This window comes from Vombatus ursinus, unplaced genomic scaffold (genome assembly GCF_900497805.2).
Source record: "Vombatus ursinus unplaced genomic scaffold, bare-nosed wombat genome assembly UNPS02014832.1, whole genome shotgun sequence".
NCBI classification, from domain to species: Eukaryota; Metazoa; Chordata; class Mammalia; order Diprotodontia; family Vombatidae; genus Vombatus; species Vombatus ursinus.
The window spans coordinates 18,685,377-18,701,110 of NW_020954610.1; the positions used below are offsets into that span (position 1 = coordinate 18,685,377).

General features: G+C 37.8%; 1 protein-coding gene across 4 annotated transcripts in view; it reads right to left on the minus strand.

The window, feature by feature from the left end:
• The window catches only part of LOC114026076 (paralemmin-2-like), a 508,213-nt gene that overhangs the window by 290,065 nt on the left and 202,414 nt on the right, over positions 1-15,734 (minus strand). For all 4 annotated transcript variants that reach the window (XM_027839691.1, XM_027839690.1, XM_027839692.1 and 1 more), the window contains 2 exons: positions 10,776-10,890; positions 8,703-8,724 (listed from right to left, as the gene is read on the minus strand). In XM_027839691.1, the coding sequence (XP_027695492.1) occupies positions 8,703-8,724; positions 10,776-10,890 (137 nt within the window). The remainder of the gene's footprint in view (positions 1-8,702; positions 8,725-10,775; positions 10,891-15,734) is intronic.

Here is a 15,734-nt window from a genome sequence, read left to right on the forward strand (position 1 = left end):
GGGAAAAACTGATGGAAAAAGAAAAGTCAGAAATGATCTTTGTACCAGGGATTTTTACTGACATATAAAAAGACTGGGGGCAAGTCTGTGATTTTTCAATTGATTAAAAAAATAGAATTTATGTGAGGATTTCAGCCTTTGCAAAGCACTTTACAAATATTTCATTTTATTTTTACAATAAATCTGTGAGGTAGGTGCTTTTACTATACATATTTTACAGATGAGGAACCTGAGGCAGACAGAGGCTAAGTGACTTGCCCAGGGTCACACAGGAAGTAAATGTCTGAGACTGGATTTGAACTTGTGTTTTTATTGTCAAAAATAGGAAGAATGGAATCTTTGCACAATAAGTTATCAAAGGGATGGTTAGTGAATGTCATATAGGCAGTAAGCAGCAGAATAGGGGTTAGAACCCAGTTTTTCTGACTTTACATCCAGTGCTTGGAAACACATTTGACAGTCTCTCATGTTATCTCTGTAGACAAGGTAAAGAGATGGGGGCTATACAATAACACAGATCCATAGCTATCATGCTGCTGCCTTCAGTGCTGGTGTATCTTTGATCAGACTGGCCCAATATTTGTATCATTTATGAGATTATGACAGTATAGCAAGTGAATGGCAGGTAAGATTCCAAGAAGCTTGTAGCTGTGGTTCAGGTTTCTCCCTCTTGTTTTGCTTTCATGGAAGTGTAACAAGTGGCTTTGCCATGCTGTACATCTGACAAAGCATTCCTCTCTTCCCTCAGGCGAAGGGGTCATTTTCTTGGACCATGTTTAGAACCTGTATTGGAACCTTGGAAACCAGGACATAAATCATATTTAAAAGGAATCTTGAAGATTTGGCCTTGAAGGTTCATATCTATTTTTTTTAATGACCTAATAAAATCCTCCATTACTGGGGGAGATTGCCCAGTGGCAGGCATTTTCATGACAGACAGACTACTTCAGTTTCTGTGGTTAGTAATAGTAAAAACATGAACATAATTAACAATGAAAAATTCCAGAGTCTCAGAATTAAACACTTCCCAGGCCACCTCTAGAAATGTGTTTTTCTTGGGACTCCATTGGCTTTGTCAGAGTTAAGAGGTAGATTTGTAAATCAAATCACTGAGTGAGGTTTACTGAGGCCACTAAGGTTTTTTGATATATATGAATTAGAAATGGCTTTGTAACTGGGGAATGTTAACACGTCTGCTGACATTCATGACTAGTCAATATATATATAAAGATTATACCAAAATTTCCAAAAAAGGAATTACTACTAATTTTCCCCTAGCAATGAGCCAAAGACAAGAAATCATTCTTCACAGTATCTCTGGGTCTGACTTACACATAGGGGTAGAGCCCTTGAGTATAAACAGGAGCTGTGACAATTTTTTATTCTACTCTTTTACTTCTAGCAGATGTGTGTTTGTGTATATGTGTGTTATGTGTTGAATTAGTTGTGGGAAGGGTTTCCAAATGTGCTACCACCTCAGATCCAAAAGTGTCTGACCTGTGGATGGGTTCCAGGCTCTGTCTCTTGAGTCTCTGTGGGCTAAGCCTCTCCTAAATCTTGGCCCACCTAGAAAGCACTGCAGAATGTGCAGTGGCAAAACCAGTATGGAAATCTGGCTATCTGAAGATTTGGGTCAGCCTGAGCATGTGCAGTTCAGGGAATTCTCTGGAAGAATGAAGCCTATGTATCTCTGACATTTGAACTTAAAAGATCAGTGTTAAGAGAACACCTAAATGGTTTCATTGAGGTCAAGTTGCTGGATAAAATCTCTATTTCAGAGTAATGAAATAACTGATGGATGTGCTGTTGATTTCTGAAAAATCATGGAGACCAGGAAAGGTGGTGTAAGACTGGAGATAGACAAATGTCCTAATTTCAAAAGTGGGGAGGGTATTCTTTCAGCTATATGCCAGTGAGTTTGACTCTGATTCTTGGAAAATTTCTATGGTGCAGAATAAAGGACATAACTTTAGAGGACACCCAAAGTTAGTGGGCATAACCTGGATGAAGATCCAGCAAAGAAGATCAAGCAGTCTGGTAGGACAGCCAAGAGAGCAGAGTCATGAAAACCCTAAGACCATATCAAGGAAAAGAGGGTGATCAACAATGCAAAAGGATGCAGAGAGGTCAAGAAGGATGAGAATTTGAGAAAAGGCCATTAGATTTGGCAATTAAGAGAACACCAGTAACTTTAAAGAGAGCACTTTTGGTTGAATAATGAGATGAGAAGACAAGACTGTACAGAGTTAAGAAGAAGAGTAGGAAGAAAGGAAGTAGAGGCATTAATTGTAGATGGCCTTCAAGGAATTTAGCCATGAAAGGGAGGAAAGATATAATTAGTGGAGATGGACAGATCAAATTAATGTTTTTTGAGGATGGCGGAGAAATTAATGTGCTTGTAGGCAGCAGGGTACCAACCAGTAGATGGAGATTAAAGATTAGTCAGAGAGTGGAGATGATGGGAGGGCAATGTGCTGGAGAACATGGGATGGACTGGGATCACTAGTGCAGGTTGTCTTGGAAAAGAGAAGGGCCACCTCCTCATCTGAGAAAGGAGTAAAGGAGGAGATAGTGGGGAAAGGAACATGAGTGATGTGAGATATGGAGGTGATGAGGTAAATCAATGAGTGGCTTCAATGTTTTCAGTGAAATATAAGGCAAAGTTCTCAGGTAAGAAAGTGGTAAGAGGTGAATCCATGGAGAGTTTGAGGAGGGGATGAAAAGATTTGGAAAAACCAATAGGGTGAGTGGGATAGTGAATCAATTAGGGAGGTATCAAAGGAATGCTTTCTTGAAGAGAGGTCCCAGTTACCCATCCCTGGAGATGGTTTTCAGTACATAGAAAGGGGAGCAGAGCTCACTAAAAGACAACAAAATTTATCAAGGATAGGTCATGTTTAGCTATTCCTAGCAATACAATGATCCAAGACAATTCCAAAGGATGCATGATGAAAAGTTCTATCCACCTCCAGAGAAAGAACTGATGGAGCCGAATGCAGATCAAACCATGTTATTGTCCACTTTCTGTATTTTTTTGTGTTTTTCTTCCCCTTTGGGTCTGTGTCTTCTTTCACAACATGACTAACATGATAATATATTTTGCATGATTGAACATGTATAACTATATCAAACTTCTTACGGTCTCATGGAGGGGGAAGATGAAGGAGGGAGAGAGAAAATTTCGAACTCAAAATTTAAAAAAACATGAATGTTAAAAATTTCTCCTAGTTACATGCAAGTGGGGGAAAAAGAAAGAATAGGTCATGACACTGCACGTACATAACCCTTATCGAATTGTTTGCCTTCTCAAAGAGAGGGAGAGGAGGGAGTCCAGTGGGAGAGAATCTGGACTTCAAAATTGCAAAAAAAATGAAGGTTAAAAATGTTTTTAAGGGGCAGCTAGGTGGTGCAGTGGATAGAGTACCGGCCCTGAAGTCAGGAGGACCTGAGTTCAAATATGGCCTCAGACCAAACAGCTGACACTTACTAGCTGTGTGACCCTGGGCAAGTCACTTAACCCCAATTGCCTAAAAAAAAAAAAAGTTTTTACATGTAATTGGAAAAAATTAAAATATTAAAACTTGAAAAAAATAAAGAAGAGGAATCTGAGCGGGGGGAAATGTGTGTATTTCTTTCACATACATGGCATATAGATTAGGTGTTTAGCAAACTACAGCCCACAGACAGCCTGCCATCTGTTTTTGTATGTCCCACGAGTTAAACCTGGGAAAGTCAGCAGGCCAGATTCGGCTCCCAAGTCCTAGTCTGACAACCTCTAGTATAAATGGGGGCTTAAAGCTAAGTTTGACGATTCAGAACTGCAAAAGGACTGACTATATAAGGAGAAAAATGACTTCCAGGGCTAGCAGTACAGTGCTTTACTATCATTGTATTCTAAATATTTGCCCATCCTTCCCACAAATTTGTGTTTGTGGAAATGTGCCCTAAGGTTTTTGTTGGGGGGAGGGTATATTTTATAGATACTATTCTAACTATGCCATATTAATAATAAATGCCTATACCTGAAAAAAAGTCATAACAGACTAATATAATTTCCTATTTTGATATGGTTACTAGACTGCTAGAAGAGGGGAATGATGTCACAGGCCACCTAGTTCAAATCCCTCATGTTATAAATGAGGAAACTGAGGTTTAGGGAGGTTTGATGTCTTGCCCAAGGACCCTCAGCTGTTATCATCAGATGTAGGATTTGAACCTAGGTCCTTTTGATTCTAGAGCCAATGTTCCTTCCATTGTCCTATATGAGATACATGACTTTAGGTACAAGGATTTAAGTAAGTCATCTGACAAAGTCTTTCATAATATCCTTATAGACAAAACGGTCAGATTTGTGCTGGATAATAATATTGTTAGGTAAATTTGGAACTGGTTGAATGACCAGACCCAAAAGAATAGTGATTAATGGGAAAATGTCAACATGGAGAGGAGGAAGGGAGGAAAGAAAAGAGAGATGGAGGAAGGGGGAAGGGAGAGGGGGAGAGAGAGAGAGAGAGAGAGAAACACAAAGATAAAGCAATTATTAAGCACTTACTATGTGCCAGGCACTGTGCTAAGTGCTGGGGATTAGTGAATAGTCCCATAAAACTATCCTGGCCCCTGTTACATTCAATACATTTTGTTAATAACATGGAGGTACATATATGCTTGTCAGATCAGAAGATGACACAAAGCTGAGAGGGATGTTGTTGGTAGGGATAGATAGCAGAGTCATGATCCAAAAAATGTTTATATTATAGGAACTATAGGTAGGATCCTATAAGATGGCATTTAATAGAAGGATAATATGAAGTATTATACTCCAGTTTTTTAAAAAGTACAGGATACACACAATATAAATGTGTGTATATAAAAATGCCCATCATCTCTAGGCATCATGTGGTATACAGTGGAAACAGCCAGGTTCTGGAGAAACTAGTCTGTGACTTTAGTTTTTGACTCTCTAGAACATTGGATCATCATGACCTGCAGAGGTATAATCTGCTGATTTGTGGTTTCTTGAGATCCATGTCAAATGTCCTGGAAGCTGCTCTAAAATGAGAGTTGATTCCAGCTATTTATCTTTATGCAGACTTAAAACAGAATATCTTTCATGTGAGTATGTGACCTTCATTTGATGGAATAAAAGAATGTGTGCTTATGTGTTTGTGTGTGCACGTGTGGATACACCTACACAAGCATAAACTTGGTCAGATTAGATTTAGATGAACGTATTTGCTTTGTCATAGCACAAGGCAGGCTTCAGACTGCTGTCTCAGAAACTGGACGCTTTCTCCTAAAGTTCCCAAACTATGATTATTTCATATAAAGTTTTAAAACACAGAAATGGTGTTAATTATAAGAAATGGTTGGATCCAAGGTTACTTTTGTTCCCCAGGAACTACTGAATCAGTGAGGGATGAAAGTATTAAGCCATGAGAAAATAATAAAAATGTCTAATGCCTCACTCTTTTAGAATTGCATTTTTCCTGAGAGAACTAATCTATTGTCCCTTGCCCAAGGCCATAGTGTGACCTAAACACTTACTGCATTCTTTGAAGGGCATTTACTTTCCTTCAAAACCTTCCAAGCAAATCTGACTACACATGCAGTTAAAAAAAAAAAAAAGGAATAGTATTATTGATTTAACTACAAAAAGAAAATAATCTTAACACAGATTGGCCATTTAAAAGCAGATTAAAGGCAATGTAGCATTTTAGTGCTTGCTGGCATTTTAAGTTCAAAAGACCAAAAACTTAATTTTATTTTTCCCAAACTTGCTCCTCCTTCAATATCTCTATTCTTGTTGAAGGCAACACTGTTCTCACAGTTGCCCAGGCTTATAACCTAGTAATAACCATTGACATTGCTGTTCCAATTAGTTGCCAAATCCCATTGATTATACCTCCCTAAGCTCTCATTCACCCCATATTCTTCATTCTTACTTTAACCATCCTAATTCAAACCCTCATCTCTTCTCATCTGGGTTACTGTAATTGACTCCTAATTGGTCTTCCTTTTCCAATTATTTCCTCTTTAATCCATTCCACATACTATTGTCCTTTCCTTTTTTTTCTTTTTAAATGCTTCATTGATGCTCTTACATATATAAAAAATCCCTATTACCTCTTAATGATTCCCTCCCCCACAAATATAAACCGCCCTTATAACAAATAAGCCCAGGCGAGTAAAACAAATTAACACTTTGGCCATATCCGCAAACGTATATCTCACTCTTCATTTATAGTCTACTATTTCTCTGCTGAGAGGTGAGTAGCATGCTTTATTACCAATCATCTAAAGTCACAACTAGTCATTGCCTTGACTGGAGATTTGAAATCTTTCAGTGTTCTCTTCCTTTACATCACTGTGGACATCACATAAATTCTTCTCTTCATTCTGCCTATTTTATTCTGTATCCATTCACACCAATTTTTGCAGAGTTCTCTGAATCCTTAATTCTAATAATCCTTTTAACATGCATCTGTGATTGTGTTTGGAGAAGGCTTCACTATCTTTATCTGATGAAGCCTTTTCCTTCTTCAAGGCCCAACTCAGATGCCATCTTAAGGAAAGCTTCTTTCTCACTTTTCTTGTTCTTTTCACATTTCTCATAGTACCTTGACTGGACCACTCATTTGCACTTATCTCGTTCTCCCTCACATCCTAATTATCTGTATGTTTTCCTTTCCTCCACTAGATTGTCAACTCTTTGTGAAAGCCTACTCTGTATCATCTCTTTGTTTGGGGCTTATACACAGTAGGCTTTTAATAAATGTTTGTTAATTTTAATTGAATATAATAAAGAGAGCTCAATGAGTGTCATGAAGCTGGAAGTTCTCAGTTTGCGAAAAAAAGTCTATTTTGAATTTCACATCTGGGTGTCTCTAAATATTTTGTGACTGTGAACTCACTGACCTCCATAACTTCCACATATCAAATTAAGGACATTTAGTTCTTTGCCAGAGGTCACAAAAGAAGGCAGCAACAGAATCAAGAAAAATATCTTGGTCTCCACACTTTCACTTGCAGAAACACTAAAAGTTTAGTATATTTTGACTAAAACCAGATGCATTTTAAATCTCATTTCCATAGTTGATTTGTGAATTTTTCATCTGAAAGTTTTCAAACAGTATGAAAAAGTATTCTGATGATAGCTTCTATGTGACCTTTTATATTTATATGTGAATATGTTTTCTCTCCTGAATTGATTCTGTCTTTGTATCCCCAGGGCCTAGCAGAGTACCTAGAATAAAGTAACTGGTCCTTAATGAATGATTTTTTATTGATTGAATAGACTAGTAAATAGCAGGCTAGCTGGAAGTATGTGAATATATTTACATGTGTATAAATTTCTAAGGAAATTTACTTTATAGTCAACCCCAAAACTTGGAAAGAGGCATTTTGCGAACATTGAAAACTACGCACTTATCAGAGCTTTACTACATATTTAGATAGGGTAAAGAAAAGAATTGAGAACACCAGTTTAGTGTCCTCTTCTTTATCCTACACACACTCCTCAAACCCCAATGGGAGACAAAGGAAAAGTTCAGGGGATTTGGAGCTCCCCAGGAAAGCTGAAGAGAGGAGAACAAAAAGAAAAGGAATGAGAAGAGGCATAAGCAGTGTGTTGTAGAAGAATGAGCACTGAGTGGATTTGGAGTAAAACGATGTGGATTTGATTCCTAACTAACAAGTATTAGCTATGTGACTTTGGACCAGTCACTACCTCTCTGAGTCTTGGTTTTCATTTGTAAGATATGGGGTTAGACTACATAGATTTAAGTTTTTCTTTCTAGCTTTACGAGATAACCTTCTCTGGGCCTCAGTTTCCTCTTCTGTAAGATAAGGGAGCTGGATGCTCTCTAAAGGCCTGTCCATCTTTCAAGCTTATGATTTATAACATCCATATACCAAATTGAGGAATTTAATGCTTTGCCCTAAAACAAGTGGAAGGAGCTCAAAATTTGGGGAGCAGAACATCAAAAGGCAGAACTTGGTGGCTGCTCCTAGTGCCTCAATCCTTTGAATTGAGCTTAAGTCCTTGCCAGGTTCAAATGCCCTTTAATGTTCAAAAATATGACTTTTTGATGCAAAGAAGGGAAAAAAGGAAACCTTACAAAAGGATCACACCATACTGAACATCAGAGAGCTTTTACTAAACATTTTTTGAGGCTGGGAGACTACAAAATACTCAGAAATGCAATCAGATATGTTATGATAACTACAATTATAATAACAGAGGATGATGCCATTAAGACCATCATCTTATATTTGGTGAGTACTTTTCAGAAGAAGCTCAAGGAGTTTGTGAGAATTGTTCAATTTGTTCCGTACATCTGGTGGGGTGGAGAGGACAAGGATAGTGGAAGAGACTATTAATTTCATTTGGCAGATCAGAAACTGCGGCCGAGAGAAGTCCATAATAACATAAGCCAAGTTAAAATTCCCTCCAAATAGATATACTGGGAACTTCAAAGCCACCCCCCACAGGCTTTCTGACATTTTGCTGCATTCCAGGTACAGCTGTTTTCTTTCATCCTAAGATGCTTCCAAACCAGTAAATCACATCTTCCCATAATGGCTACTTGTTCATGAATCCTATTAAAGCAATTCTTTTCTATTCAACAAATTTGTAGTTCATCTGACAGTAATCTAAACATTTCTTTTATTGTTTAAAGTAAGCAGAAAAGCAAAACACTTACCTCCATCCGCATTGGAAAAGCTCTGTGGAAACAAAAACAGGGCAAACCATTACATTTCTGGAGAACATCAGAGCTTTTCATTTAATCCTTACTTCTCTTAGATTCACTACATGCCCCAGATACAGAATTTTAATGGGAGATAGCTGACAGATGTTATCCCCTAGGAAGTAACTCCAATGAGTTGGCTATGTTGTTTTTGTTTATTTGTGGTTCAGATTGGATTTTCTTCTTTTGCCTGGGTTAGAAGTGTAGTGGCCACTTGTGGGCTGCTCCTAAAAATGACCAGCACAGAAGTTTTGACCCATTCCACATTTCTGACCTGGGCCATTTACCCCTACCTAGGTAGTCTGCTATCTCCCTGCTCCTTTGGGGTCATCAAATTGGTGCCAGATTCACAGTTCACCTCTGGTTGCTGTTAGGCCTACAATGGCTTAGAACTTCCTAACTCAAGTAATCCAGCACCTCAGCTTGCCAAGGAGCAAGGATTACATTCATAGACTTCCACACTCAGCAAGAGAGATTGATGTCTTACAGTATCATAGTCAAAGTAGGATTCTGTCTGAAAGACAAAAGCTTAATAAAAGAGATGCTGATATGGCTTGAAATTGAATGCCTGTAATGGTTTCAAACCGGCCTAGGAATACTTCCTCTCATTTAATTTTTAGTTATGACAGTTATGCACAATGAGCAACAATAATTGAAGACATAGTGTATAGGAACAATCTAGCATTAGAATCAAGTAACACAAAAAGTCCATTTGACATACATTTTCATGAACTTACATATAAAATAATCACTGTTCGTCATGCAAATGGGGCATAAATAACAAGAATTTTAAACGTGTCTGCATTGCTTTTGCACAGTCTAGTCAGGCATTTAGAGGATCACTGGAAACCCCAGGATTGATACAGTGGCAGCAGACCCTGTTCATTTTTTTCGAGCAGGGGGTACCCATGACCTGGATGTTTTGAAAGCCAAAGATTAAAAGCTTTTCTTTCTTTTCTCTTCACTCAGGGCCTTCATTAAAGGTAAAATGAGTGGAGCAATGTTATTTAAGGAAAAGGCCCCCTGCATTCAGATATCTTCCTCTCATTGCCTAAAATTTCACTAATTAGAGATAAATTTGTATTGATAAAGAAATTAACCTGGAAAGGAAAAGATGGGGTGGAGTGGGAGGTAGGTAAAAATAAAAATCTAATTTATAGCTTTGAAAAGAATATTCATTTATGACTTAGTATAGGATTATTTAATGAATTTGCTTTAGTAGAAGAGATACAGAGAGGTTTTATTGGGAATATGAAGGGAAAATAACAAGGGGTAATTTAGAGCATTTTTTCTTGGCCATTTAGGTGAGGGCAGGCCACGATGGGTCAAAAGAGTAGAGGGTTTTGGACAACCAGAAGGAAATATAGGGGTGCTAAATTTATGGGGTCAGGGTAGATAAAAAGGCCAAAGACAAATGGCCTGCCTTACAATTTTTCCAGCTGGCCTACTCCCCTGCCCCCTTTTGGGAAGTCAAATGAAGCTGTGATTTAACTCCCTGACATCCTCTTGCCTTGCTCCATCTAGAATGGCAAGGTGGGGCATATTTAACTTCTTTAAAGAGAGCTGGGTTTTTTTAGATGTTAAGAAAGGGCATCGAACCTAATGATTACTGAAGTCCCCACAGTTCTAACTCAGGAGATCCTCTATGAACACAAATTGTTTAAGTTCAAGTAAATGTTGCTAGTTACCTAAAACTCTGATATATTTATTAAGTCTGGCCAGGCCAGACTGCTATTTTAAAATATTTTATTAACAGCAAGTAATACAATTGAATTTTTTTAAAAATAATAACCTATGTAATTCAAACTTTTCACTTATGTAGACTGGCCTTCTCTTCAAACATTCAAAACGGGTGAGGTTTTACTATATTTCTTTATTTTAATAATAAAATTATACTGAAGGATTACCACTTGGGTATTTTTGGAGGGGATGGACTAATGACCTGTGATGTTCATTTTGACTTTAAGATTCCATGATTTCATAATTCTTTCTGGATGGAAACATTCCTATAAATTATATTTTCTTTACCTTTTGAAAGTCCTTCAAAGATTTCTCTGTTTCCTTTAGTTTCTCTAGGATGATTTGCTCTTTGGCAGATATCTGGGACTCTTCACTTTCTAGTGTCTGTATTTCCTGCTCCAGTCTAGAAAACACATAAAGATCAGGTTACTCTATCATCTTATTATATATTAAAGAGAGCAACTTTTACTTACTGGGTGAATAGTAGCTTTCTTGATTTATCAGTCTTATGTTTCAGTGAATTATCAGAATAACCATCATTACTAGCATTTAAATAACATTTCAAACTTGAAAAATGCTTTACATAGATCTTATTTGGTCCTCACAGCAACTGTAGGAAGTAGGTGCTATTATTTTCTCCATTTTGCAAATGAGCAAACTGAGGCCAAAAGAGGTTAAGTAACTTGCCCAGCTGTGTGACTACACCGTTAACAAGTGTCTGAAGCAGCATTTTAACTTGTTTTCCTCACTCTGTCTAGAGGTCTATCTACTATGCTATCTAACTGCTTCATTCTCTTTTACATGCACATTATCCTTCAGTGAAGTTCTACTCATGTCTCATCATGGGGTGGAGTGTGACATAGGTTCTTTTTTTAACCTTTTCTCCCCCAAATTTATTTATTTACTTATTCATTCATTCATTCATTTTTAGTTTTCAACATTCATTTGTATAAGATTTTGAACTCTAAATTTTCCCCCTCCCTCTCCTCCCCAAGATGGCATGCAATCTGATATAGACAATACATGAACAATTATATTAAACATATTTCCACATTAGGTGTGTTGTGAAAGAAGAATCAGAACAAAAGGGAAAAACCATGGGAAAGAAAAAAACAAATAAATAAAAAGGAGAAAATAGTATGCTTTGATCTGCATGCAGACTCCATAGTTCTTTCTCTGGATGTTGATAGTATTTTCTGTCATGAGAGACATTGGTTCTTTAAGACTATGTCAGCAGAACATAAGCTCAGACAGGTCCTATCAAATGGGAAAAGTTGTAAGTATGGATTCAGTGATGGACTGTGTAGCTATCATCCAAGTACCGGTCTGAAGAAGCTCATCCCCATTTGCAAAGGGAGACACGTTTTGGTCATAGCAACTCAGGAACAACAATGTACTACAGTATAGTAATTTGCACTGGCACAAACAGGGTGCACTGAGTCCAGATTATGAATGTTTGAATTACAAGTTAAAATAACAAAGAGTGGAGTTTTGTTAGTTGGGGAAAAAAATCAGATGTTTTCGTATTTGGGTGATGCATCTCAACATATTGTAATGCCTGATGCTATTTCCTCTCCTTGATGTCTCCTCAAGCTATGCTTGTCTAATTTGTACCATCCTTCAGGGTGGTATAGAGTAATGGAGACAGGCCAGTACTTGGAGTTGAGAGACCTGGTTTCAAGTCTCTGCCATTTATTAGTGATAGTGACTTGGGCAAGTCATATGATATTTTCAAGTTTTTATTTCTTTACAAAATGAGGCTAATAATACCTTTGTTTCCTAACTCATAAGAGCAGAAGGAACTCTGTTGAAAGAGCTTTGTAAACTGTGATGCTGAGTTCTTTTTACAATTAGAGCCCGGGTTAAATGCCATCTCCTTCATGAAGTCTTCCATGATTTTTCTAACCAGAAATAATCTTCTGAACACTCCCAAGTTCAGAAAGAACCTTATACCTTTTTATTTTCAGGTTTACATTCTAATTTGTTTGTAGCACATATGTCTTAGCAATTAATCCCTCAATCAACAAGCATGTATGAAGTGTTTACTATATGCCAGAGGCACCTTGGTAGAGTAGAAAGAGAGGGGGTCTTGGAACCAGAAAGAGCTGGGTTTAAGTCCTACCTCTGACACATATTTTCCCTGTGACCCTGACCAAGTCAATTAATCTCTCAGTGCTCTCTCTAAGACTATAACAGAAGGCTGTGGATTACATTGGTAGAGGAAGTTTCCTCATTTGAGAATTCCCTGTACCAATGAAATCACTGGTCCAGACCATGTCTCTATCCCTAACTACATACCAGGAATTATGCTTAAAAATGAGATAATATTTATAAAGTATTTTGTAAACCTTAAAGTTCTAGATAAATGCTAGCTATAACTATTATTACCACTATTGTTATTATTATTACTGATTGCTGAGAATACAAAGAAAGATAAAAACAATACCTGCCATCAAGGAAAACACATTCTAATGGGGGAGAAAATATATAAATAGCTAGACACATAGAAGATATATGCAAAATATACAGAGGCTGATCTCAGAAAGGCAGGCAGTAACAGCTAGGGGAAATGGGAAAGTCCATTTTATCTTCACTATTAGACTATAACCTCTGCGAGGGAAGGATTAGTTTCTTTGTATCCTCTTGCAGTACTTAGCATAGTGCTTTCCACATAGTAGTTAGTATATATGTGTTGAATGAATGAATATCAAGGAAAAGATAAATGGATAGAATTTCCCTTTGATTCCTTTCACATACTTAACCTTCATTCAAAGCATAATTCATTTTTAGCTAAAATAGAAAATAATGTCTAAAAAATGGCAGAGACAACTTTTGTGTGTGTGTCATTGACCCCTCTTCAGAATAATGATTTTAATGGATAATAATAAAAATAATAGTTATCATCTCTACAGTACCTTAAGGTTTGCAAAGCACTTTGTGTATTAACAGACACAAATATCCTTTATGTATTGGTATACATAAATCACACAAATTATTCTATATTAATGTATACAAATATACATATTTTAATATACATCTCATTTGATTTTCACAACAACCTTGTGAGATAGGTGCTATTATTATCCCCATTTTACAGATGATGAAACTGAGGCTTACCTAAGGCCATACAGCTAGTACAGGAGGCAAGATCTAAATGCAAGTCTTCCTGAGTTTAAGTCTAGTACTGTGCCAACTAGCTGCCTCAAATAAAACACATGGGTTTACAAAGAAAACCAATTACACTGACACATGTTTATCAAAAAAACTTTTTTTATTAAAGTTCATGCATCTCAAGCTAAGAAACACTGATCTAGAGAGATAAATTACTGTATATCTCTGCACTCCCAGTATTCTACCAATGGGATCAGGGAAGGACTGATACAGTGGCTGCTGTTCCTCAGGAAAAACTCCCCATTGTTCCTGAAAGACAGTTTGTTCTAGGAAGTCTCAAGGAGTGATAGTAGGCTATATCTCAGAGCAAGAACAATGGTGTTTTGAGGATAGTCTTAGTGGCTGAGCACCCCCAATGACAAGAACTCAATCCAACCACAAACATTTAGCAGCCCCCTCCCTTTTTTCCAGAGGTATCAGACTGTGGGAGTACAGACTGCATATATAGCTAGGTACAGTCAGTTTGAGGTATTCATTGGCTTTGTTCAACTGCTTTTGTCTTGTCTTTCTTACCCCAAGAGCACTGGCAGAGATCTCAGCTGACATCCCAATCAGCTCAGGTATCACATGAACCTATGTGAATTTCTTTGTATGAACAAGACAGAAGGGGAGACCTGACAGATTCCTTGTTTTTAAAGATGTCACCCATAGTTATTATTTAGCCATTATTAGAGAATTATGTGAAAACAATGCCATTATATTGTAAAGTTAGAAAAATGGAAAGATAAGAAAGGGCAAGCTAGGTAGTACAGTGGGTAGAGTGCCAAGCCTGGAGTAAAGAAGAATTATTTTGCTGAGTTCAAATCTGGTCTCGGACACTTGCCAGCTGTGTGACCCTGTGCAAGTCACTTAACTCTGTTTGCCTCACTCTTCTCATCTATAACAGGAGCTGGAGAAGGAAATGGGAAACTACTCCAGTATCTTTGCCAAGAAAACTTCAAATGTGGTCACAAAGAATTGTTCATGACTGAACAATAAGAAAGGTAACTTAATCAAGGTTCTTACTTTTTCCTTATCTTTTAGGTTGATCTATTGTCTTTGATTCATGATATAGTACTACCCCACTCATCTAGAACATTGTCTGAAAATGGTGTGTTCCACATAAGTAAATCTTCTGTAATAAATGAAGTTTATTCTTTTAAACAGTAATTTAGAGGAAGAGCCAAAATGGTGAAGAAAAGGCAGGAACTTATCTGAGCTCTCCTAAAATCCCCTCCAAACAGCTTTTTAAAATTCTTCAAAATGAATTCTGGAGCAGCAGAATCTATAAAAGGTTGAGGTGAAACAATTTTCTTGCCTAAGACAACTTAGAAGGACTATAGGAAAGGTTTGTCTCGCTTGGGTAAAAGGGGGTGCAGCTCAGGACAGTCAGTGTCTGGGCAAGGCAGCAGAAGGACTCTAGCCTCAGCACAGGTCAGCAATTGAGACCCTGGGGCACCAGTATAGCAGGCCAGTGGCACAGTGGGCCAGCTGTGGGGCCTCCAGCCCCCTACATGCAGCAGGCAAGCCACCAGCCCCAGGGTCCTGGCACAACAAGCAAGCATTCAGGCCCAGAGACCCCAATATAGCAGGCACTACCAGGCCTGAAGACCCCAGCACAGCAAGTGAGCCACTAGTCCTGGAGGCCCTGGTACAGCAAATGAGTGTCCAGGCTCAGAGACCCCAGCACAGCAGGCCAGTGGCTAGGCCCCTGGTCCCCAGTGCAAGAAGTGTAGTACAGTGCCCCCTGTACCCCTGGAGCAGAGTTCAACTTAAAAGTCAAGAAATAGGCTGGAAAATGAGCAAAACTCCCCCAAAAACCCTAACTGTAGAAAGCTACTCTGGTGACAGAAAAGATCAAAACACAGTCAGAAGACAACAATGTCAAAGCACTTTCATGCAAAGCCTCAAAAAGAAATATGAAATTGGTCTCAGGCCCAAAAGGAACTCCTAGAAGAGCTCAGAAAGGTCAAGTAAGAGAGGTAGAAGAAAAATTTGGGGGAAAATGTAAGAGAATCATGAAAAAAGAGTCCACAGCTTGGTAAAGGAAGTACCAAAAAAAAAAAAAAAAAAAAAAAAAAAAAAAAAAAAAAAAAC